The following is a 25,835-nucleotide window of genomic DNA, read 5'->3' as shown; positions in this document are numbered from 1 at the left end:
TCTACAGGTGCTTAGCTGGAGTGGGAAGAAAAACACAAAAAATAAATAAAAACCATGTGCACCTAGCATATCCTAGAAACATGACCAAGGCTGTGTCAACAATAATGCCCAGGATTCACCTACTTCTTTTTCAAATTAATTAGCATTAACTTCATAGAACTTCACCAGTTCAATAGTACTGTTTATCAGTACTGAGGACATCTTTTCTCAGCAGGTTTTGAACTCAGTTACCTCTGTAAAAATGGCAAGTAGAAGCAGCTTACACAACTGAGATGTTAAATTTAAAGATGTGAAATTACTAGCATGGATTTGTTTATTATTATTATTTTTTAATGTTTAGAGAATAAAATTGCAAGTGGTTATTAAAATAGTCCATTTTAAGTTGATGCCTTAAAATGCAATGTTATTTTTTTTGTATTCTTTTTGTAACAGTTTTTAACTTAAAAGGCTGCTAAATATTGCACTGTGTGACTATGTACTTAAGAACATAAGAAGAGCCTGCTGGATCAGGCCAATGGCCTATCTAGACTATCATCCTGTTCTCACAGGGGTCAGCCAGTGCATTGGTGTGAGTCCAATAGCTTGAAAATAACTTATGTCAGAGATCGAAGGGTCTTTATTAGTGTAATAAGGCCATACAATTTCAACCAGGCTCAAAATTATGAACTCTTCTGTCAACAAATTCAGCTTTTTATTCACCAGGAAGGCCATTCAGTTTCAGAATTTAGATGTCGAAGCCTCAGACACTTAGATCTCCAATTTGTTCTAAATACTTACCTAATGACTTAAGAAAGAATAACTTATTTAAATATTGACATATCAAAGTGATGCTATCTTTCTCTCTACAGAAAAGACCATGGGGTGTATTAAAAGTAAGGAAGATAAAAGTCCTACAATGAAATATAGGACTGAGAATGCTCCAGAACCCATTACTTCCCATGCCAGCCATTATGGAACAGATCCAACCCAAGCAAACCAGTCACCTGCAATAAAGGGATCATCAGTTAATTTTAACAGCCATTCCGTGACTCCTTTTGGTGGGCCATCTGGGATGACACCGTTTGGAGGAGCATCTTCCTCATTTTCATCTGTGCCATGTCCATATCCTAGCGGTTTAACAGGTGAGCATCATTTCAAAACTAACTCCAGATTCCAGCAGAGTCCCTTAGGAGTGAATTAACTAAACCAAAAGCTGCATGTGATTTGGTCTATACTGTGTCTACCCATTCATTTTCTAATCTCTGCCATGGTCTCTGGTCAAAAAGGTATTGTATTTTTTGGAAATTATAAAGCAATGTAGGAGAAAGCTTAAACTAATTCTGACCAGTGAAATCACCTGTACTTCACGCAGGTGTAGCCTAGTGATCTAACAGATGGGCATTACTTCAAAAATAAATTTGACTTAACTATGAGTTTGTACTTAAAAATATAATGATGGCAGGAGGAAAATGTTAATGGAAAGCATGCCTTGGAAGTAAAAACATGACTTGGAGACAGTAGAGCTGGAATAGGGAATCAGTGGATCTGCAGGTGTTGTATGACTACACTCAAATCATTGGAAATAAAACATCTAATGTTACCTTTTAAATGAAAATGTCATATATTGATTTACTCTCTCTGCAGAATTCAGAATTGTTTGGTGGTGCTTTGGCATGGGCTAGAGTTGAGTGGTTGAGACCTGCACAGCTTTTAGAGTCTTAGGGAAAGACAGGGACTTGAATTGAATGAAGAAATCATATGGAAACCCTTCTGTTTTTAAGATTGTGCACAGATAATAACTTTCCAGTAACTTGGAGACAGTAGAGCTGAGATAGGGAGCACCTTGGGCATGAGCTGCTTTGGCTCAGAAATGAAACCTTGTATCACCTTGGAAAATCCAATACTTGATATTTTTGTTACAATGAATGGGGCCATATGAACAAATGGCTGCATTTTTAACTATTTGACAGCAGTGGATGGAACTTGCAGGCATAATAGCACTTTCTAAGTGGATGAAGCCCACCAAATTTTAGAGAGAGGCTTTGGGGCTTTTGCACTGGCTGCAATTAAACTTTGCTAATTTATTTAAGAGGATGCATATACTTTTTATTTCTTTACAGAAGTGGATGGAATTTTATGTTGGTTTGACCTCCTCCCCCCCCCACCCCCAATTTCAGACAGATAGGTGCAGGGCAGGTTGTGCAAGGAATGTCTTTAAAGGCGGAAAAGAACAGACTTGCATATCACTCCTGTGGCTTTTCTGAAGAATTTCTCTGAAAATGGCATTGTCAAAAGATGCCAAAATAATATGTAGAATTTCATAAGGATAGGCACGGGGTGGGGGGTGTACAAGGGGATGGGCAGTTATTAAAGTGTTTGGCGGAAAGGAACTAACATCCTTCTGTGTTTTGGGGGGGGCGTCAGTATGTAGAAAACAGGATGCGGGTGGCGCTGTGGGTTAAACCACAGAGCCTAGGACTTGCCGATCAGAAGGTCGGCGGTTCGAATCCCTGCGACGGGGTGAGCTCCCGTTGCTTGGTCCCTGCTCCTGCCAACCTAGCAGTTCGAAAACACGTCAAAGTGCAAGTAGATAAATAGGCACCGCTCTGGCAGGAAGGTAAACGGCATTTCCATGCGCTGCTCTGGTTCGCCAGAATCTGCTTAGTCATGCTGGCCACATGACCTGGAAGCTGTACGCCGGCTCCCTCGGCCAATAAAGCGAGATGAGCGCCACAACCCCAGAGTCAGCCACGACTGCACCTAATGGTCAGGGGTCCCTTTACCTTTACCTTTATGTAGAAAACAGCATGGAGCATAGAAGGAGAGGTGTGGGGAAGTATGATAGATGAAAAACAGTTTGTGGCTTTTCTTTTTGATTTCTGTTTAGTTGACACTTCTCTTCCTCGCAGAAGCACCATGATTGGAAGTAAAAAAGAAGAGCCCTGGGGAAGCTATTTTCCAGTTAGTCAGTCACAAAACTGCACCCTCTACTCTCCCTTCCCCCTGTCCTTTTTTGGAGATCTTGAGGAAATGTTATGATTTTAAGGAGGCAGTTCTAAGTTCTCTGGAACTCTGAAGCTTCAAAGCAGCCATGAGGCTTCACTGACTTTGTTTAGGATGCCTCAGAGGACACCTGCTTCACCTTAAACAGCACTGAACCTGTCCCTGGCAGCCCAATTTGGCTTGGGATATGTCTGAACCAAACCCTGCTGAAGATTTAGGGCATGTGTTTGTTTGTGTGCTAAATGAGCATCCATGGGATAGTCACTTGGTAAAAAAGGTGACAACTTTGAAATGGCTCTTTTGACTGGTGGCGCATCCATTCCTTATGCTATTAATTACCATATTTTTCGCTCCATAGGACGCACTTTTTCCCCTCCAAAAATGAAGGGGAAATGTGTGTGCGTCCTATGGTGCGAATGCAGGCTTTCGCTGAAGCCTGGAGAGCAAGAGGCATCGGTGCGCACCGACCCCTCTCGCTCTCCAGGCTTCAGGAAGCTATCCGCAAGCCTTGCAAGCCCGGCGGGAGTTCCCGCCGAGCGCACGAGGCTTGGGGCGGCAGCCTGTTGCCCGAAGCACAGGGAGCCCTCTGGAGGGCTCCCCGTACTTGGGCGAGTGCCTGCAAGCCTTGCGCGGCCGGCGGGAGGTCCCGCCGAGCGCACGAGGCTTGGGGCGGCAGCCTGTTGCCCGAAGCACAGGGAGCCCTCCGGAGGGCTCCCCGTGCTTCGGGCGAGTGTCTGCAAGCCTCGTGCGCCTGGCAGGAGCTCCTGCCGGGCGCGCGAGGCTTGGGGTGGCAGCCTGTCGCCCGAAGCACGCGGAGCCCTCCGGAGGGCTCCCCGTGCTTCGGGCGAGTGTCTGCAAGCCTTGCGCACCCGGCAGGAGCTCCCGCCAGGCGCGCGAGGCTTGGGGCGGCAGCCTGTTGCCCAAAGCACAGGGAGCCCTCCGGAGGGCTCCCCGTACTTGGGCGAGTGTCTGCAAGCCTTGCGCGCCCGGCGGGAGGTCCCGCCGGGCGCGCGAGGCTTGGGGCGGCAGAAGGGTCTCCTTCTGTTCCTTCTCCAGGTTCGCTGAAGGGCGATGCCCCTTCTCCCTCTCTGCGCAGCACCTCTCCTGTGAAGGAGGGGCGCTGGGCAGAGAGAGAGAAGGCGCAGTGCTTCTTCAGCGACGCGTCTGTCCTGGCTTCTGCTTTAGCCCTGCGCAGCCTCTTTGGGCAGGGGGAGCCTTCATCCCGCTGCCCTGAAGAGGCTTGGCGCGGTTACCCCAGAAGTCAGAACAGCCACACGGTATCCCAGAAGCTAGATCCCTCTTGCTGTTCTGGCTTCTGGGGTTCAGAATAATTTTTTCTTGTTTTCCGCCTCCCAAAACTAGGTGCGCCCTATCGTCCGGTGCGCCCTATGGTGCGAAAAATATGGTAATTATATGGACCATTTCATTTTTAGAAATGGGGAAACTTCTACAAAAAATATAGAAGAACATTTCCAACCTCACATCACTGCTTCTACGCTATCCAGAAAACAGAAGTGTATAGATATTATATCTATATTTCTAGACATGCTGATTACTAGAAAAATCTGAAAATTAGACCTTTTTGCACATAACAATCACATTTACCTCATAATGAGGCCAACATTCCAGTACAGAGCAACCGAAGCCACACATGGAATGGAACGTCTGGAGACTAGAGTTCCGCTTTCTCTTCAAATTTGGATTTATGGGTACTTCCAGTATGCATATTTGCTTGCAGAATTCATGCTTCATTCATTCATTATTTTGCAAATATCTGTCATGTTCCAACCCTTTTTTAAAAAAAATATCCAAACTGAATAGCCCCCAAAGGGTTTTCTATAAAAAAAAAAATCTGCTGAAATTTCCCCACCCTCACACATTATGTTTCGACAGTTATGTTAGTTTTGCTGGATCAAGGGGATAATATGGTTGCAGTAACAGGAAATCACTCTACAACAATGATCATCTGTACTCAGTGTAAGTCTTTAGGAGGAAACGCATACATGTGTACAATAAATTTCCTTAGACCACTGAGGGGTAAAAAAAAAGTTCTCTCTTAAACTAAATTGAGATTGAGTATTTACAGTGATACCTTGGTTCCTGAATGGCTTAGTTGTCGAACAGATCGGCTCCCGAACGCAGCAAACCCAGAAGTAATTCCAGTTTGTGAACGTTTTTTGAAAGCCGAATATCCGATGCAGCTTCTGCTGCTTCCGATTGAGTGCAGGAAGCTCCTGCAGCCAATTGGAAGCCATGCCTTGGTTTTTGAACAGTTTCGGGAGTCAAACAGGCTCCTGGAATGGATTAAGTTCGAGAACCAAGGTACCACTGTACTTTGAGGGCTCTGTGAAAACTGCAACCATAAAGATTAAAAAATCTAAGAAGTTTATCCATAGCGTGTGCTGTACTTCAGGAATTTTCTTAAAGAAACCCAGCAGAATTGAAGAGGTGGCTTGTTTTTAGTATGTGGGCAGAGTTTGCAGCCTGTATTTTCTGTTGAACTGATACTTGCTTCTTCTTGAAATGTGATCTATACAAAATGCCAGTTTGAGGCCTTTCCTGAAATGAACTGTGGTAGAGTCTTAAAATAAAGCATACTGCAGTAAATGTATCTACAATATTAAAATATGTGCATTTGAAAGCATTGTGCCAAAGCAGTGAATTCAATGAGAGAATATATAGCTACCATCTGTAGAAAAATCAATTAAATTGTTCTTTACAATCCATTATAGTGATCACAGCACTATCTTGTTCTTGTCATCTTTTATTGAAAGTTGCAATTCACACTGGAAGTTTAGTTCTGGCATCTTGTGTGCTCTGGAAAAATATGGCCTCTGTGTGTGCTGAGCTTATTTGCCTATGGGGAGAAAGGAAAACATGGGGCTCAATAATGGGAAACAGATATGTCTGCTGATTGGAGTTGCTGAGTTAGAAAGGGTGCCATCATCTGTGTCACTTGCATTCCTTATTCTTCAAACTTAATTGCTACTCTCCAGTTGGCAGTTGGAGTAAGAAATAGTCACTGAAGCACATCTCTCTCTCTCTCTCTCTCTCTCTCTCTCTCTCTCTCTCTCTCTCTCACACACACACACACACACACGTGTGTGTGTGTGTGTGTGTGTGTGTGTGTGTGTGTGTGTGTGTGTATGGAGTTCCTACAAAGCTCAACTGTGCTATTTTGTTTTTTCTCCTTCCTGAAGTGTTTGAAGGACATTTGAGGGTCTGAACACACATGGTAAACGTACAGCTAGAACCCTTGCCTAGTCATTTATTGTAGAGCCGTATTTCTTGAATTTTTAAGCATGCAATGTAATCAGCCTGTAGTAGAACCATAATGTGAAATTCAGCTCTTGAGTATTAAAGCAGTAGGAGCTAACCAGAATTCTTAAAACAAATAAATTGAAATTGGGCAATGTTCCCATTGGAAAACACCTACAGACATTGCATTAGATCCAGATCAAGAAAATTGCTTTTAGTTTCCATTGCAGTAAGTGGAACTTACCGTATTGGCCTGAATATAAGCCTCATTTTTTTTCCAAATTCGGACTGGGAAAAGTTAAAGTGCGGCTTAAATTAACGACCTTACCAAAAACTGGCTTTTATGATATCGCTACTGAAACAGACATATGGTAAAACGGAATGGGTGTGAGTGCCTGTGGAATTTTAAGGGAGCAGCTTATATTTGGGTATTGTCTTTTTTTCTCCCCCCCCCCTTGAATTGTAAAGGTGCTGCTGATATTCAGGTGTGGCTTATATTTGGGTCAATATGGTACATCATGACTAATATTTCACATGGATTTTAGTAGGACCTAGGTGCAATGAAGCTCGTCTGGATGCAGCCCATTCTTCGCATTCAAATTACCCTCAAGATGAAATTTAAAGAACACTTTATATGCCTCCTGTTTAGCAAAAGACCTGATTTTCATATTTTTGCTTTTCCTAAGGTGGTGTTACTATTTTTGTGGCCTTATATGACTATGAAGCCAGAACTACAGATGACCTTTCATTCAAGAAGGGTGAACGGTTCCAGATAATCAATAACACGTAAGTATTTTCAGCTTCCTGTGGACCTGACTGCACATGTTAGGCATGTGTAGCTGTCCGCTGACAGGATGGCTACTGACTGGGATAGCTCAGTTGATAGAGCATGAGACTCTTAATCTCGGGGTTGTTGTTTTGAGCCCCACATTGGGCAAAAGATTCCTGCATTGCAGGCGGTTAGACTAGATGACCCTTGTGGTCCTATGGATCTGTGGTCAATGGTAGGAGCCACTTTTATGCAGACCATGCATGCAGGAGGGGTTGGATGCAAAAGGAAACTGGATTGCACCCATTGTTCATTTTAGGGGTCAGGATTATCTCCAAAACAATACCATTATCTTCTTAGCTGCACCACCATCAGAAGTGTGGAGAGTGGCAGCCTGGAAGAGGGCATTTTTCTGTGGCAGCCCCTAAATTGTGCAACTCCCTTCATTGCATAGTTTATGCCATTTGCAGAAGTGCTGCACTTCTTTACTCTGTGCCCTATAACACTTAAGGTTTCTTATTTTGTGGGACCCAAGTCTTGCTGAATTCATATTGTTCTAATCCATTTGGAATAGTTTTATGTGCTTTATAATTGTAACAGTTGTATTTGTTTTTTATAATTGTATAATCTTATCTTTGTAACTCATCCTGTGACCTTACAGTGAAGAGTGGGTAAGAAATAAAAAAATAAAGGGCAGGTAGTAGATCTAATTATATACACACGCACACACACACACACTATCTATCTATCTATCTATATCTAATAAGCATATATCATGAAACTTTTTGCCAAATTGGAACTTGCAGTAAGATGCTTCCAAGTCTTCTGAGATTCCAAGTCTCCTCTAATAATGAAACTGCTTTTTGACATTCAGAAGATGATCATATTTTATTCCCTAATTGAAGAGTTATTTTTAAAAGTCACTTTCCATTATTTTCCAGAGTTGAGAGGACATTCTGTCTCCTCCAGGGCTTCCTAACCTTGGGAAACCAGAGCCTTTCAGGATCCATTTTCTAGATTCATCCTTTCCAATTATTGGTCAAAGGTTTACTAGAGGCAAGGTGGAAATTGACCTTTCTACTGCATACAATTGCCCCTAAACAGGGGAAAATTTACTTGTTTCTAGTGCAACCTAGTTGAGATTCCGTTTTCCTAAATTTCAATAAGGCCATATTAGCTAAGCTAGGACTGAAGATCAGTTTATGTATTCATGTCATTTCACTTTGCAAAGTGACTTATTGTTCATGTATATTCAATGTAATACCTTTTTTTCCCCAGGGAAGGAGACTGGTGGGAAGCACGATCAATTGCAACAGGAAAGAGTGGCTACATTCCTAGCAATTACGTAGCTCCTGCAGACTCCATTCAAGCAGAAGAGTAAGGCATTGTTGTGTCCTTGGTCAGTCATTTCACCCATAACCTTTCAACAGAATTATAGGCAGAAGACTTATAGGCAGACGAAAGATTTCCCCATTCCAAGTGCCTTGAGGGACTAAATGAAACCAATCTCTTCATAAACATTGTTTATATTTTAGCTTATATTTACATAACATACACCAGAGTTTGGGGAACAGTATTTGCATGTGTAGATGCTGATGCAATTATTGGCCCATCACAGCCTGCAGATATTGGGTAAGGGAGAAGCTAAATTATTAATAGATACCATTTACAACAGCTTTGGGGCCAGATTCAACTACTCTCTCTCATGCTCACCCACTAGCCATGAGATGGCTCCAAGGTTTTGATTATTTGTGATTTTCATATGTACATGCAACCCTTGGAACTGAAGTCCCACATAATATGAAGGATTATTGCACATGCTTAATCTAATGCTGATAGAAGAATGCTCTACAATGCTTGTGTTGTTTAACAGATTTTTATATTTACCAATATTTTTTACATTCTATCCTAGTTACTAAGGGCAACAGGGTCATGGAACACAGCTAGATGGCTACACTTCCATTGGGGAAGTGCTGGAGTACTACTTGTAGATTATGTTTTTTTTAAAAAAAAAAAAAATATATTGGATTTTCACATTTTATAACAACACACACACACACAACACACATATGAATGCTTTCATATCCTTGCTTTCATAACCCTCTTTCCCTGACTTCCCCCCACCCCCCCCATACATCCCAATTTCCATATTAAATTCAGCAAGTTCTTGTTTCCTTCCCCAATCCTGTTCTTATTATGTTTAAATTTGATTCTTTTTGTTAGGCCCAATTCAATAATCCTTTGCTTATATACATTAGATCCTTATTCTAAGATCGATCAAAATTCTTATACCAAAAATTTCCCCTTTTTTGTATTAAAATATGAATCAACATTATAAAAACCCAAAAATCATAAAGTTTTAAATTCTACTTTTCCCCTTCCCCCCCTGCCCCAGGTATCTATCCCTTCCCAAATAGCTGTCCTCTTCTAAGATCCCTAGCCCGGATTTCTCACATCGGAGGCCTTTAAATCTATTTCAGTCTCTCCCTGCCTGTTCTGTTGGTAATCCATTTTGTTGGTCTTCAAGTCTCGGGGGGTCTCTTCATCCTTTCTCAGATCAGTCCTAGTTAGAAAGACTTGCTGCCAAGGTTCTGCCAAAGGTCCCCAAAGCCCCAAGTCATCAAATCCAGAAAAGAGGAGGAAGCCCCAGTTATATTTCTTTATTTTTTTAACTTCCCATATTCCATTGTGTCCAGCGGCTTCCTCCCTTGCTTTTCTCCCTCCATGACTTGTAATCCAAAGAGCTTCTCTGTTCCTTGGCTGCAAGGAGTCCTGTAAGAAATTTAATATCTGTACTTTCTCCCCTTTGACCTGTTTTTCCTCCAACTCCAAAGATGTCTTTTCTGGTTCAGCTGCAGAATCTTTCAGAGTCAATTCCTTCATTCCATCAGCAGGGTTACTTGTCTTAGAAATCAAGGTCATCAACTGTTTGTCCATAATCATAGCTTGCTCTTGTAAAGTTCCCACGAGAAAGAAGGCTCTTTCTATTTCTGCTAGTAGTTTTCCTTCTGCATCCATTGTAATGTCTCCAGTCCCCTCTAGAGGGATTGCCATTGTTAAAGTTCTATACCAACAGTCTTTTTGCCTTGTTGTTTACTTTGTTTCCAACCACTTCTAGTTGAATATAACACTTTTTAAATCCAAGAGATATAAAGTAATACAGTTCTCTTAATCCTGCCGTTTGACAGCTCGATTGACAGCTGTCAAAACCCTGTTCTTTCGCGCTAGGTTGATACAGGGTGCTCCCGGGTTCGGGGGGGGGGGTACACAGAAGTTTTCTAAAACTCTCCTCTTTCCTCCAGCACAGCTTAGAAAAAAAACAACAACAACTTGTTCACGTAAATTGATGGAATCTCTGTCAGTCTCCAAAAGACACGAGATTATTTCTCTCTGATCTTAGGCTTTCGCTCCTTGCTTTAGATTGTCTATATGAAGGGGGGGTGCGGACTTCCCTTTAGCACATCCCCCCTGATCGCCAGATTAAAGATAAAATTTCTTTTAAAGTACGAATTTCCTTTACTCACGGGGTGTTTACTTTCGGTCCAAATGTCGGGAAGAAAGTTGACGCTCTCCGGCAATGGCTTGCGGCTTCACTCCACTGAGGTAGCGGTCTACTCTCAGCACCACGCCACTCCTCGTACCTTCTCCGCAGCCTTTAAAAAGGCTCTTTGACTGTCGAGGAGGGCGCTTAAGGTGCCCACCGAGTCACCAAGTCCACAGGTATCCGCACCTGTGGTTTCTAAGGGTCCCCGCGTCGCCGGCGCGGCAAGACCCGCCCTCAGCGGAGCCGGTTCCCTCCGGAGCTCGGAGGGAATCCGCCATTAATCCGATCGCGTCAACCCGGAAGTCCTACTACTTGTAGATTATGAAAGTAACCTTCCATTAACTTGCTGTGGGTGGAATTGAATAATAGTGGTTGATGACTCATGCATTAGCAAGTCCTTTGACATAGATACTCCAAGAATTTATTTATCATGCAGTGGTTGTTGCTATGAACCATACTTTGTTATCTAAATCTTGGGTGAAAGCAGTTCTTTCTCTCTCTGTATTGCTGCATTTTTAAGTGCTTTTTAAAAAAGGCTTTGCATACTAGACAACCAGTTTTTGTCTTGCCACCAATCCACTCTCTTAAGTCCTCTGGCATGCATAGTGATCTTAGGAAAGGGTGAAATTGCATCTTATGATGGCGCTGAAGTTATCCTCACCCAGGTTTTGATGCAAACTTAAGGAACTTGTTAAACACCACATCAGATGAGAACTCGCAAATTCTTATCTGGCTCAGGTCACAATCAAATTTGGAGAGGAATTAATGGCTTCCCCCTTAACGCAATTCCATTTACCATTTGCAAGGAGGCAGCAGGAGCATTGAGCATTCGTAGGGCAAGGGAGAAAATTAAGCAGAAAGGCTTTGTTCCTTCTCCCTTTCTGTTTTCCTGACATGACAGTAAGCCTGGGGAAATATGAGACAGGTAAAGTCTCCTGTGGGGTACTGCAGTTGCAGCAACCTTTGGGAGAACTAAATTGCACATGACCATTCTGCCTTTGTACCCAGCGCATTGTTAATGAAAGAAGGAGAAAAGAGATACCCCTCTCTTCTTCTCCCTCTCTACAACTTCCATTGCTGCTACCAGATTTCTGGGTAAATGTAGGGAAGAGGAGTTGTGCTGAGTGTGGTGGACTGATAGGACCATCAAAGGCGGGCACTAATTTTTTTATTGGACGTTTTGTTTGACTTGGAAAAATATTTTCAGTTTTTTGGGTTTTTTCCCCAGGAGAACTTGGATAATATCTAAATTAATCTGAGGACAATTTTAGAAAGCTTTCCCATCTACAATCTTATATCATTTCCACCTGGGCTATGGGGAAAGCTAGAACTAGCAGAAGACTCCTTTTGCATACCTCAGTATGAATGAGCGCCCACCCTGTGGAACACCCTCCCTTCAGATGTGAAGGAAATAAGCAGCTATCTTCTCTTTAAAAGACATCTGAAGGCAGCCCTGTTTAGGGAAGTTTTTAATATTTAATTTTGTATTGTTTTTAACACTCGATTGGAAGCCGCCCAGAGTGGCTGGTGAAACTCAGCCAGATGGGCGGGGTATAAATAAATTATTATTATTATTATTATTATTATTATTATTATTATTATTATTAGAGAAGGAACCATGTCTATAGTTTATTTTTTAATCTATAAATATTCAGTTGCATAAGTTTAATTTTGTTGCTTGCTTAATGTTTTTTTCTATGCTAGTCAGGAGTGTTTAAGATATGATAGGAGACAAAATGATATGTCACACATAACATAATGTGTTTTCCAAATTAATAAATAGTTATAAATATTGCCTCGCTTTAAAATACTGTTTGATATGCTTGGCATTTAAAAAATACCACAAAACTACAATGAAACAATGAATGTTAAATGAAAAAATGTAGGGGAACAACAAAATTACATTGAAGCTACAATCCAAAGACTGCCTCAGCAAAACCAGTGATTGCATTAGTCCAGTGGAATTTTTAACTATTTTAATTGAGCAGTTAACCCCCCTTGTCATTCCCCAACTGTGGGCCACAAAAGAGTTTGCCATGGGGTATGAGAGAGTGGCTAGAGTTCAAGAATAAGAATAAAGACTTAGACTATTACTGGGCCTTTGGAACAATTTCCATGGTTCTTAAACCATAGTCCATAAAGAAGGAAACCATACTTCCTGTTCAAATAGAAAATATTGCAGGTTTATAGTAGGATCAGTGTGGAAAGCCATATTCTTATCACTTGAGATGCAATGCAATTGACTTTTTTTGGGTAAAATGTTATCTTTACACTGCAGTATTATCCAGACTGTTGCAAGAGAATCCTTATTTGACCATATATTTTTTCCTTTGAATTATCTAGATGGTATTTTGGTAAGATGGGCAGGAAAGATGCAGAGAGATTACTTTTAAATCCTGGGAACCAGCGTGGTATTTTCTTAGTCCGTGAGAGTGAAACCACAAAAGGTATATCATTAATTTTGTTATTTCTCGGGGCAAACAACTATTGATGTTTATAAATACATTGACAAAAGCAAAACTTTACTTTTTTACCTTTTTTTCAAGGTGCTTATTCCCTTTCTATACGTGACTGGGATGAGGTTAGAGGTGACAATGTGAAACACTACAAAATTAGAAAACTTGATAATGGTGGATATTACATAACAACTAGAGCACAATTTGAATCTTTGCAAAAGCTGGTCAAGCACTATACAGGTAAGTCTTAAATCTTCCAGCTTCATATATAGCTGCAGAAATGAAAATATATAGAATCAGATCTTAATATTCTTAAAAGATGTATAAAGAGCACTTTTGGTCTAATGAGAGAATTTATGGAAATGACTTTTTGTTGTTGAAAAATGTGACTATCTGGGGTTTTTTCTTCTTCTAATTACCAGATCATGCTGATGGCCTGTGTCATAAATTAACAACTGTGTGCCCAACTGTGAAACCTCAGACACAAGGTTTAGCAAAAGATGCCTGGGAAATTCCTAGAGAGTCTTTGCGGCTAGAGGTTAAGCTGGGTCAAGGATGCTTTGGCGAAGTATGGATGGGTAAGCATTGCACAGGGAAGGGTCATAGTTAATTGGTGCATCATAGGCCCTACATGCAGAAGAAACAAGGTTCAGTCTGGCTCCTCCCATTTGCAAAGGATCTCTGGAAGGAGGGCTAAGAAGACTTCTGCCTTAAGGGCCTAGAGAGCAACTGCCAATCAATGTAGACAACCCTGGACAAGGTGGACCATTGATCTGATTCAGATTAACACTGCTCATCGGTTCATGAAGCATGAATAAAGGGATTTTAATATGATTCTCTCTATAGTTTTCAAAGTAAAAAAAAGAGAAAGCAGTTATAGGTAACTGATTAGTGTAATGCTATTTATTTATTAGATTCTGAAAATCTCTCTCTGCTGTAACTGACAGTATAATGCACTGCTTCCATAGGAACATGGAATGGAACTACAAAAGTAGCAATCAAAACACTAAAACCTGGTACAATGATGCCAGAAGCTTTCCTACAAGAAGCTCAAATAATGAAGAAATTAAGGCATGATAAACTTGTTCCACTTTATGCTGTTGTTTCTGAGGAGCCAATCTACATAGTCACTGAATTCATGACAAAAGGTACTTGTTTCTTCTTAGATGGATACAAAAGAGATTGAAATGGAAATATTTTGTAAAGTCTGTTGTTTGGTTTGCTGGGTCTCCCTTACAAATAATTTGCTGGTCTTTAAAGGACTGACATATTCTCTTTTTTCTTTCTTACATTGTCACAGTTTTAACTGCTTAGCTGTTTGGTGTTCCATTAGGAAAAATTTGGCATCAATAGTTTGCTTCAATATAAAAAACATAAAATAAAGATTAATTTAAAACTATTTCAGATAAGACTTTCTAAAACAGGGTCTGCTTTGTATGTAATGCTAAACAATAGTTCAGTGTTACATGCACAAGTCTCAGGTTCACGCACCCCACTGTCCTTTCTTATCTGGTTGTGACCACCATGAGTCAATTGGAAGCATTTGCTTCCTTTTTCAACTAACCACTGTTTGTCATCATGTCTTAACAGTCTTAATACTTCCAATATCCCCCTTGTAGCTATGCAGAAGGAAAAGTGAGGGAGAAGACACAAGTACAAAGCTCATGAACATAACATTAAACTGTGGTTTAGTGCTTTGTGCAAACTCAGCCTATATGTCAGATACAGTCTGACTTCATAATAATAATAATAATAATAATTTATTATTTATACCCCGCCCATCTGGCTTCATAGAGTCTTTTGCATCTGAAACAAAAGGATAGTTCTTGTACTGCAGACATGCTGATCTGTTTCCAATTTAGCACTTGGTGCATCAGCTGAAATGAGGCCAAGACACAGGCTCCTGTGCTCCCCCTCTTCAGTCTCCTCCACATGGCCCAGAAGAGGATTTTGGCAATATTTAGTTATATTTTCACAGAATCCCAGCTTGTTGTTGCATATGAACTAGTTTTAAAAGCTAGTTTCATAATGCAGAGTTTAAAGTTTTAAAAAGTTATAAACCACCATCTTTGATTTTTAAACAACCATGTGCTAGTGACATAGAAGAAAAAGACTGGGCGCATGAATCTCATTCCAGCTTCTCCATGTAGTGCTCAACCATGACTTAGCTTAGTGTTGTGTGCGAACACAACCATTGTCAATTAATGTTGCCTTCTGTATGTGAATGCACATGAGTGGATGAAAACTTATGCACTCAGGTGCATAGCAGTAGTAGATGAAATTTGAACTGGCTTCAGTTCCATTATTTTCCTAGCAGCTTGCTGTAAATGTAGAAACTGCTGTTGTACAGATTCTGGTAATCCAGTCTCTTTGCAAGAGGGAGAGCTCTACTCAAATGCTGCCTGTGACTAATAGATAAATCAATACTACATTTGCATCCATTTCCAAAGGTCACTTGTTTGTTTGTGCATATGTGATGTAAAATTGATGCCTCACAAAGTTATGGAGGTGGTTTCTTTTTGGGGAGTCTCATGTTCAACCAATAAATTTTAAATGGCTCTAAATTAACAGCATTGAGCCTCTCATCCACATAAACCCAAGGAATTAGCAGCAGTAGCAGCACTGCAGTCCCTTCTATCGATTTCCTTCGTTTTGATTCTGTCAGTGTTAGGTTTGTGCAATATGCTTGAGACAACCCTATTTTCAACTGAGTCCCTTGCAAAATTATGTGAAATCATTGTGTTTTGGACACTATTGGGTTTTGCAAAGAATATTATCTATGCTAACAGATTCCATAGCTGAGAAAACAGCCTAGAACTATTCCCTGTAAATTACTTTAATAATGTCTCGTATAAGTTTCCAGCTGCACCTAAATAAATGCACTAATGTCTTTCTGCAGGTAGCTTGCTAGACTTTCTTAAGGAAGGAGAAGGGAAATATTTAAAGCTTCCGCAGTTGGTGGATATGGCTGCTCAGGTACTTGTTTAAATCAAGAGAGGTCATTTTGCTAGATTATTATCTTGTTACAACATGGTAGTATTGGGTAACATGTAGAAAAGGTTGAACACAACAGTCTGCTTTAACTAGTGTATAGCTTTTTCCAGTTTATGAAGAACTTTTAATTCTGTTGCAAAATAATAATTACTACAAGCTTGAATAGAATATATGCATAGTTAAGTCAAAAAATCTTAAATCTAAAAATGGTAAAAATCTAGTGTTATGTTTGTAAAATGTAACGTAGGCAGCTAAACAAGAGCAAACATGTTTATTAGTATATGTTAAGTATTTGGGAGGCTATGCACTGTTTTGTTAATATACAGTTTTTTAAAGATTGCAGATGGCATGGCCTACATTGAAAGAATGAACTACATCCATAGAGACCTTCGGGCAGCTAACATCCTTGTAGGAGACAACCTGGTGTGCAAGATTGCAGACTTTGGCTTAGCAAGGTTAATAGAGGACAATGAGTACACTGCCAGACAAGGTATATCTGTTATTTTGTTATATTTCTTATTAACCAACAGAATTAATTTGAGAGATTTAAAATCTAGAACCACATCTGGGTTCATGATCAGCAGGGCCTAAGCATAACTGTTTGGGGCCCAATACACGCTTGTAACATGGGCTTCTCTCACACACATATTACAGTTGCATACCATTCTTGCAGTCTCATGAACCATGAAATAAAAATTTCTATTTCAATTCTGAAATTGCATTTTCTATATTTCTGAAATTACACCATGTCCTACACTGGGGCTTTTTTATAATACCTGAACCCTATCATTGCTTTATTTATCTAACATTAGATCTAGCTTGAAGTTCAGAAACGTTATTATTTTGCAATTTGGGGGGTTGGTCCTAACAAAGGTGTTACCCCATCAGTGCTTGATCCCGCCTTCCCACGAACCTGCAAGCATTTTATAAGGTTATTTAAATGTTTATACTTCTGGCCTTTTCATTGTAAAATAATGAATTCTCTCCCCAGAGTCAATCTTGCAAGTTCACACCAAAACTACTTTTTATACTTCTATCCACTTTTAGGGGCCAAATTCCCAATTAAGTGGACAGCACCTGAGGCTGCATTATATGGTCGGTTTACAATTAAATCTGATGTCTGGTCATTTGGAATTTTGTTGACAGAGCTTGTAACAAAGGGTCGTGTGCCATATCCAGGTAAAAAAAAAAAAAAGAATAAGAATATTGTTGTTTGCTTATATGGTATCTTGAATGTGTGAGCCAACTCACTGTTCTATTTCTTGCTGTGTGTTTTTTGCTTAAAAATTCATGCAGTGGAAGATAGCCTGTTTTATTCACTAGTATTCAAAACTGGTTTGTCTCCAGCATTGTTTTCACATGTGAACAAGAGTTCACCACTAAACTAAAAGTACTGAATATTAATTTGTTAGTTTAGTTAGGTGGTTTATGAAAGGACTGGAGCCTATAAATTATACTATTATTGATTTTGGTCACCTCAGAAAATCAATTCTCTAGACAGTATACATACCAATATGTGAAACAAGATTACACCACCACAATAATACAATAAATTCAATGCTAAAAGCTGTCCCAGCATGAAATAAAACAAATGTCCATCACAGTAAACAGAACATTTCACAAATAAAAGAGCTAAAACCAACCTATCAGCAAAGACTAATATGAAAATGATATCAATAGGCCTGGGGGTATATAAAAGTTGTTGCAAAGAGAGAGAAGGTGAAGGAGCCTCAGGTTTCTGGGGAAGAACCTGGGTGAGGAGAGCCGTGGGAAGGTGAAGACCCTCAGTCCTCGCAATTGCCTCATTAGGGCAAGACCTACCAGGGAAAGTTGCTCTGATCACTAGGCTTGAGCTGTTCTGGTTTCTTTGGAGTTAACTTCACTTACACTGGTTGTGTTTTTTTGCTGACCTGCCCCTGACTCCAGCTCCTGACATTAACTATAGACAAAACTGCAAACTGTAGTTAACAAGACAGTGTCTATTTGTTTCAGATCTCGGTTTGTCACCCCCTAAACAAACCAAGACTTATGACTGACTTCAGGTTTGAAAACTCACGACAATCGTAGCTTAGTGACACAAACCATGGGTTTGCATTACATCTGAACCCAGCCAGTATCTTGTTTCAGATACACCCATTATTCATAGATTCTCAAAAGGCCAGAAAATCACTGGCCACTCCTTAAAAGCTCTTCCATGTTCTTGACTATAAACTTCAATCCATATTGTATAATTTTAGGCATGGTAAACCGGGAAGTTTTGGAACAAGTGGAACGTGGCTATAGAATGCCTTGTCCTCAAGGATGCCCAGAATCTCTCCATGAGTTAATGAAACTGTGTTGGAAGAAAGATCCTGATGAAAGACCAACATTTGAGTATATTCAATCTTTCTTAGAAGACTATTTTACTGCAACAGAACCACAGTACCAGCCTGGAGATAATTTATAAGTCTTTGGCCTACATTCATTGCACAAATCTGCCAAATATAAAATACTTCCAAAAAAAATCCTTGCTGATTGGAAGGACTCAGAGGAAAGCAAATTGCCATTTGCATGCTCTTGATGGCTAGCAAACTGGAATTCCGTAATACAATTGCACAAAACCACTTTTTAAAGTGTTATACCCAAATGTACCAATGATGTGATATTTTCCTTCCTTATTCTGTTAGGGTCCACAAGAAGCATACTTTAAAATTGGTGGTAAAATGAACATTACCATTACAGTTTATAAGAGTAGCACAGCTAATCTGTTTCTTTTTCTCTTGTCTTATCTGTACTGCAAAGGGAACACCAGCAATTAGATAAACTTCTGAATGGAAATGTTCTGAGAATAAGAAAGGAGGTGTACGGGACCAAACAGTTCAGTTCCAATTTTATAAAATGCCCTGTGTCCAAAAACTGAGATAGCACTACAGTTGTGATCTTGAGACCCGACCCATTTTACATTGATTTAATTAGGATAGGAAAGTATTCTTTTAAAAACCAGACAATTTATGATAAACTTGATTAAATTGTAGACCTCAGTAGTGGAAGTGAAGAGCATTAATGCACTGTAGAGATACTTTTTATGTTAATGTAACTGGAAATTAGTATATGCAAGTTGATCTCCCCCACCCCACCCCCGTTCCTGCTTTACTTTAATTATAAATGATAAAGGTAACCACAAGTTGAATTAATGCAATCAGGGGGAAAGAGAAAGTCTCATCATTCTTTCAAGAGGTAACCTTTCAGAGAGAAATGCCCCGTGAAACATGCCTCAATCTTGTGAGATTCTTTCAGGTGAGAGAGAGAAAGAGAGAGAGAGGGAGGGAGAGGTGGTTAGTAGCTACAAATGCTTCCTATAAAACATTGCCAGTTCAGGGATTCACAAAATTGCACTTCTGCTTTTCTTAACAAGATACTCTTATGTATCATTTACAAAGTATTTATGGAAAAAAGTGTGAAAAGTTGAGGAGCCCAATATATTTAGTATTAGATTATTGACAGCAAATTATTGATGGTTAGTTGGCCCAGCTGTTGCATACTATATTCAAGCTCCAAGCCAACAGAGCATGCATACAGAGCAGGGTTTGCACATGGACGGGCTGTTTAGAAAAGCCAGACACCCACCAATAAGTGGCTGTGTGTGGAAGGGGGAGTGGTTGGTAGGATTTACCATTCCCGCCCCCCCGGGCTTTGCATATTCACCCCACTAGATTCAGCTAGTGGCAAGCGTGGAGAAGCCTTCTTCCAACTGCATATTGTCCTGGAAGTAATAGTAGTTAACATAACCTCTGACATATCAAGCGATAATGTGCCGTTGGCATTGTTAGAATTTGCCAATTTTACTTTAAAAAAAATTCTGCACAACAAACTTTTTCTGTGAAAATTATGATCAACATCATTGTCATATCAGACAAATCATATGGATTTAGTTCTTAATGGTTACATTTGTTGCATCGGGAGTTTTGAATTCTGCTCCTACAATATTTTTTGTAAAACGGTGCAATTATGTTGCATTTTCCCTTATCATTTATGCACCCCTAACTATGAAATTTTCTAAGGGTTTTATGTAGAAAATAAATTATGGGGTTGTGATTTTTCCTGTATGTTAGAATGGGTAATACAATTACATTTATGTAATAATGCAACACATCAGTAAATTATAATGATATTGATTGGATGTTAATTAACAAATGGAACAATTCATTGTAACAACTTTTGTATAGTGAGGAAATAAAAAAACACAACTTTATGAGCCAGTTCATGAAAAACGATTATGTATTTTAAAAAGAATGCCCTCAGTATCTACAACTTTCTTTGTGATAAGTCTTTTACCTCAAATCTTTGATGTAATTAAGCTGTTTTGGCAAATAAGAACTTGACACTGACATACTTTTTTTTATTAAAAGTAATACAATACACTAAAAAATTCAATTATTTTTATAAAGTATGTTTTTAATTTTGTTTAACAGGATTGATTTTAAATTAAATTATAGCAGCTTATCTTTTTTAAAAAAAGAAAAGAAAAATCCTGATAGGTTCCTGGGCTGCTTTCTTAAGCCAGTATGACATAGGGGTTAGAGTACCAAGGAGAGCAGGGTGCAAATCCCCACTTGGGATTCATGCTCACTGGGGGTCCTTAGGCCAGGCACTGCCTCTCAGCCTAACCTACCTCACAGGGTTGTTGTGGGGATGGGGGAGAGCTATGTGTGCCACCTTGGGCTGAAAAGGACAATCTAGAAATGCAATAAATAAATAAATAAAATTTGAACATCACTTTAGAACTCTAGAGGGTTATAAGAATCACTATTCTGTTGGTGTTTCATTTTGCATTCTTCTAAACATTTTTTTCAGCAGTCCATATAGACTATATCTTGCAGATGTCAGGGCTTACTTAATTTCTCCCCCCTAGAATATTAATTACTTTTCATGAATTATTTTGTCGGTCCTGTTTCCGTATCAGTGAGCAAGGGAACCCTTCTAAGATACGCTCTGAACTGTTTCCCCTTACCAATTAACGATAAGAAAACACTAACGACTACTTTGCTCCATGTGGATGAGGCGTCTTGTGATATTATGAATGTTTTGTTATTAATTTGTATACTTCGCATCGGTTCTTGGGCTACAGTCCCAGGACTGCAGCAGTATTTGTGGATCTTCCCTGCTCCAGTACTTTGCCAAATAGATCAGAGACTGAACTGTACCATGAATTGAATAGTATCACTGCTATGTGTGTGTGTGGATCTCAGGATTCTCTCCCCTCCACTTCCTTCCACATGTGTGAGCTGCATTGGTAGATGTTGGGGAGTTTGCACCCCACAGCAGCCTCTTGCATGAGTGGTGTGTGTGTGTGTGGTTGTGGTTTGCTCCTCAGTGGACTGGGAGTGGTAAACATAATTAACTAAGAAAATTATGCAAAAACACAGCTGAAAAGAATGGATGCCACCATTTCCTTGTGTTGCTCCTGTTCATTTCAAAAGGATCCGTGCTGGGAAAGTTCCCAACAGATTGTGCTGTTGGTTATAATTTCTCAGACACTACTTCCATGCCATCTCAGCTCGTTTTTAATGCAAACGACACAAAAGCTTAGTTTTGTGCATTGTTTCCCATGTCTTCTTCCACAACCTCATTCTTCATTCAATATTGTACAGCCAATCCCACATCTCCAGTGTACAGAAGTGCCGCTGTATATTATGACTGTAGAAATCCTAGTATACTGTTTTCTAAACAAAACAAAATGATGATGCAAACTTTTTACATGTTTTCAACTACTACATTTATTGTATTTTCAGCACTTGCGCTACTGTAATCAATCATTTAAGAATGATTTCGATATTTTAATGGAAACAGTTATGTAACATTTCTGATCAAAACTGTATTGCAAACCTTGCCCATCTGTTTTGTTGAAGCTACATTGTGTGGTAACTTTTCATTTTAAAATTTTGGTTTGGTTTTCCTATCATGCTGTGTACACAAGCTTAAATATTTTTAATATTTTATTACTTTTGCATAATTAAACTTCCTAAAGTATAATCATTGTGTAGTGAATACTGTTTACAAAAACAAACAAACCATGGTTTAACATCTGTGGAAATCTAAGCATAACTCATTATTCCTCTATTCAGCAGTGGTGCTTATTTATATTACAGTCTATTTGTTAAATGTCATATTTTGCTAGATGTATGTCAATTCATAACCACAGCCCTTTCCTCAAAAATGTCTGATATGAAAGTTCAAAAAATAATAGCTGTGACATTGACAATTTGTATTTTCAGACAGTATCCAGGGCACTCTTCCCCATACAGGTTTCCTGGATTAAATCAACTTTTACCCAGACTTATTGAAAGTGGCCACTTATTTGCCTCTGAATCTTATTGAAGTAGGCTATAGCATTAAGGTAATTTGTAGTAGCAGTTCATATTCCTATGAAATTATATCAAAACATCTTGCATATATATCCTATTAGATGAGGTAGTGAACCCTGATCCAAAAAGTCCCCACTTAACAACTCCCTACTATTTTGGAAGATGCTCATTCCTGAAACTTGCTACTTCCACTGATAACTCCCAAGCGTCTCTTACCCCTGGTTTTGCTGCCTCCTTGGCCAGCTGCTGCATTTGTTCTAGGCCAGTCATTTGTCTGTGATGAAGAGCAAGTGAAATACTGTCAAGGATAAAACAGCCTTAGAAAAAAATAGTTTCCTTGCGGAGAACACAGAGGCTTGGGAAAATCTCAGGATAACAGTGCTGCAACCAGTTACTAGAAATTGGAGAGAGATGCAGGGATGATCTTTCTCTACTCTCACCCATTAACTTCAGAAGTACAGCAGACAAACTCCCACACAGCTCAAGGGAAAGAGACACAGCTTTGCTTCCTGCTAATCAAGCAGCACTATGTGCAGTTTCAGCAGAGACAAATATCCACGGGGTTGTTCCTATGTCTTATTTATACCATCTATTTGCAGTCTCTCTTTCTCTCTGTCCGTGTGTGAGAGAGAGAGGGAGATAGCAAGTGTATGAAATCAGCTTGAGGCCTATTTTGAGTGTGAAAATGCACACAGCGTTTCACATCAGTAACGAACAACATACATTATAAGGTATGATATTATCAGTTCCTATTTCTCTGATTTTAAATATGTTTTGTGACCAGGCTTTACTGTGCTTTTATGAGTAATTTATGCATTTTCCTCCATTAGTCCATTTTATACCCGTCAGCCTCTTCTGACTTGCCAATTATGTCTCCTTACTGATTTGTTTGCCTATCCCAATAATCGATATAAGGCATTTTTATTTTGGTCTACATAAACTGGTGTGAAACCCAGATACCCAAACTTAATAGTTTTTTTCTGTTTTTGAAATGACTAGTGAATTTAAGAAGCATTTCCTCAAAACCATAGACTTGCAAGTACTGTACAGTTAATTTTGAGCAGGGCAACTGGACTGTGGCCACAATTAGCATGTTCCAAAAATTCTAAGGTTGGCATCCAACTAAGTCACTGAGTCACTGATCTCATTCAACTATTTCAGAGAAGTAGGAACTTTTCATAAAACACCACCTTTACAAAGTACTCAGTCCAGATTTCAATGAGTCTGCTCTCAGTATGACTTGGATACTACCCCAGATGCTTAGAAAGTTAAGATAGTTTTAATCTGTTGTAGCATTTTAACTTTGTATGTTTGAATTTTTTCCTTGATTTTATTGTTTACTCTTTTGTAAACCACTTTGAGGGGTTTTTTTTATGATCAAGCAGTGTATAAATTTTATGAAATAATACGTAAATAAAATAAAACTGTCATTTCCAACTGCTAGATCTCTACGCCCTCCCATTTAAATGGTGCAATGATCATGTTGCTTTTCTATCTATTGGCACTCCTTTCAGAAGCAACACACAAGTATTATACTTCTCAAAGACTTCTAAGTGTGTACTGAGCTGTTCTACAGAGTCTGGTGACAATACCGATAAAGCATTTCAGGGATGCAAAACATTACAGTGGAGGCAGCTTCAAACACAGTATCATAGGAGCTCTGCAGTTTCATGGGGCCTGTTGTGCCTCTTTAGGCACAACATGTTAAATAAAAAATGTTAAACATGTTTTAGAAAACATGTTAAATAAGGATAATGCCACTTATTTCAGTCTTTTTTTTATATAAGCGTATCGTGCAGCCCTTCTCAATATGGCCCAATTTCATCCCAAGCCAAAAGCTGTTCAATCAGTGATGGTGGTAAATAAGGGCTTAGCAAAAGTTTGAGACTTCTGTCACCACGTACAATTCATTCCCACTGAAACAGGGAATGTTGAGGGCTGAAGGCAGTTTACAAGAGCTGGGAAGAGGTCAGCACAGGAACTACAGGAAGACCAAGGAGAAGGCACCAGAAGGCATACCAGGAATACCAGATAATCACAAAGGCCCAACTGATGCACTGGTTAGCCTTTCAGATGCTCTTAACAACATAACTAGTTGTGGGGTTTTTCCAGGATGTGTTCTAACATTGGGGTTGACTTAACAGTCTGTCATTTTAATCGCTACCTCACCTGCTCTTGCACCTGTAGCAGGAGCTTTGGGTGTAAGAATTAGCAAGTGAAGTTTTCGTTGGTATAGAGAGAAACATGATCACTTGCTAATTGGTGCAGATCAAAGGGGTTGTTCAGGCTCAGTTAAAGGTTCCAGTTCAAAAGGCGACAAATGGTACAGTAGCCCTCTGGATTAGTCTGTTTTAGATATTTTTGGCTTGGTCTGTTTGTTTTAGATATTAAAGCATTAACATTCCCTTTGATTTAAAGCCTGTTTTGTTAGGGTGATCATTAACGGCCATGCATCTGGACCATCACCTGCTTGGCACACATTTAACATTAGGTCCACGCTGGAAAAAGTTTCAGCTGCTAAAGCTTCAGAACTTGTGCCAGATCTCAGCAGTAATGCCTGTTTTCAGTGCCAGGGGCTCAACAATGGAATAGAGATGGGGTAGGGAATCTGTGGTTCTCCTGCTGCTGTTGTATAACCACTCCCACCATACCTGGCCACTGGACATGCTGGCTTTGGCTTGTGGCAGTTTGGGAGTCCAATTACATCTGAAGTGCTTGCCCACTCCTGGAATATATAGATTAAAGTGCACCTGAGTGTGTGCAAAAAAGCATTTTCTATACCAATAACTCTGGAGAATCCCTATCCTCATCAAGGATTGAGGAAAGAACTTCCTAGTCAAAGAGGATGTGTCCATAAATGCTCAAATCCCAAGTCTTTGATGTGTTACTTTGTTGTGGGGGGGGGCGGGGCAAGAGTTAAGGCTGCAATCGATCCTGTTCATCTGGGAGTAAGCAACAATGACATCAATGGGGCTTCTAAGTAGACAATTGTACTGTAACACATTTATTATGGTATAAACTCGTAAGTCCACAAAAGGTTATGCCATAATAAACCTGAGAAACAGTATCTATTTTGGGGGGGGGGTGTTTGGGAGAAAGTTAGCATTGCAGTGGGCCTGTGCATGCTATTAAAGAAACAGGTTTGTTTGTTTGTTTGTTTTTCTGAGTTCAATCGCAAACCCCATTAAAGCACATTGGAAGCACCAAAGAATTCTGGGCCCTGTAGTTCATCCCTCGCAGGGTTACTACTTCCAGCAACCCTTAAGAAACTACAGCGCCCAGAATTCTTTGAGGCAGGGCGGGAAATGCGTGAAAAAGGCACAGTTGCGCAGCTAGCCTCGGCGCTCCAGGATAAGCGCAAACTCCACGCGATTATCCCCTTGGAGTTGCATCGCAGCGCGACCCTAACTCAGCCAGAATTCCGGCCAGCCTCTTTCCGCCTTGTGGGGCTCTAACTTGTGGGGCCGCCCCTTCCTCTCTAGCTCTTC

The 25,835-nt window shown here is 39.9% G+C and overlaps 1 protein-coding gene across 2 annotated transcripts in view; it reads left to right on the top strand.

Moving 5' to 3' along the window:
- The window catches only part of YES1 (YES proto-oncogene 1, Src family tyrosine kinase), a 32,971-nt gene extending 10,956 nt beyond the window's left edge, over window positions 1–22,015 (top strand). The window contains exons 2-13 of one of the 2 annotated variants that reach the window (XM_081873248.1): window positions 849–1,121; window positions 4,876–4,959; window positions 6,927–7,026; window positions 8,288–8,386; window positions 12,897–13,000; window positions 13,100–13,249; window positions 13,432–13,587; window positions 13,978–14,157; window positions 15,909–15,985; window positions 16,340–16,493; window positions 17,051–17,182; window positions 18,241–22,015. In XM_081873248.1, coding sequence (XP_081729374.1) covers window positions 857–1,121; window positions 4,876–4,959; window positions 6,927–7,026; window positions 8,288–8,386; window positions 12,897–13,000; window positions 13,100–13,249; window positions 13,432–13,587; window positions 13,978–14,157; window positions 15,909–15,985; window positions 16,340–16,493; window positions 17,051–17,182; window positions 18,241–18,449 — 1,710 coding nt within the window. In that variant the 5' untranslated portion in view covers window positions 849–856 and the 3' untranslated portion in view covers window positions 18,450–22,015. The remainder of the gene's footprint in view (window positions 1–848; window positions 1,122–4,875; window positions 4,960–6,926; window positions 7,027–8,287; window positions 8,387–12,896; window positions 13,001–13,099; window positions 13,250–13,431; window positions 13,588–13,977; window positions 14,158–15,908; window positions 15,986–16,339; window positions 16,494–17,050; window positions 17,183–18,240) is intronic. The other variant, XM_081873247.1, reaches the window with a different exon arrangement.
- The last annotated feature ends 3,820 nt before the right edge of the window (window positions 22,016–25,835 follow it).

Source organism: Podarcis erhardii (assembly GCF_964252035.2).
Source record: "Podarcis erhardii genome assembly, chromosome: 8".
Classification (NCBI taxonomy): Eukaryota; Metazoa; Chordata; class Lepidosauria; order Squamata; family Lacertidae; genus Podarcis; species Podarcis erhardii.
This window is presented reverse-complemented; position numbering and strand designations above follow the sequence as displayed.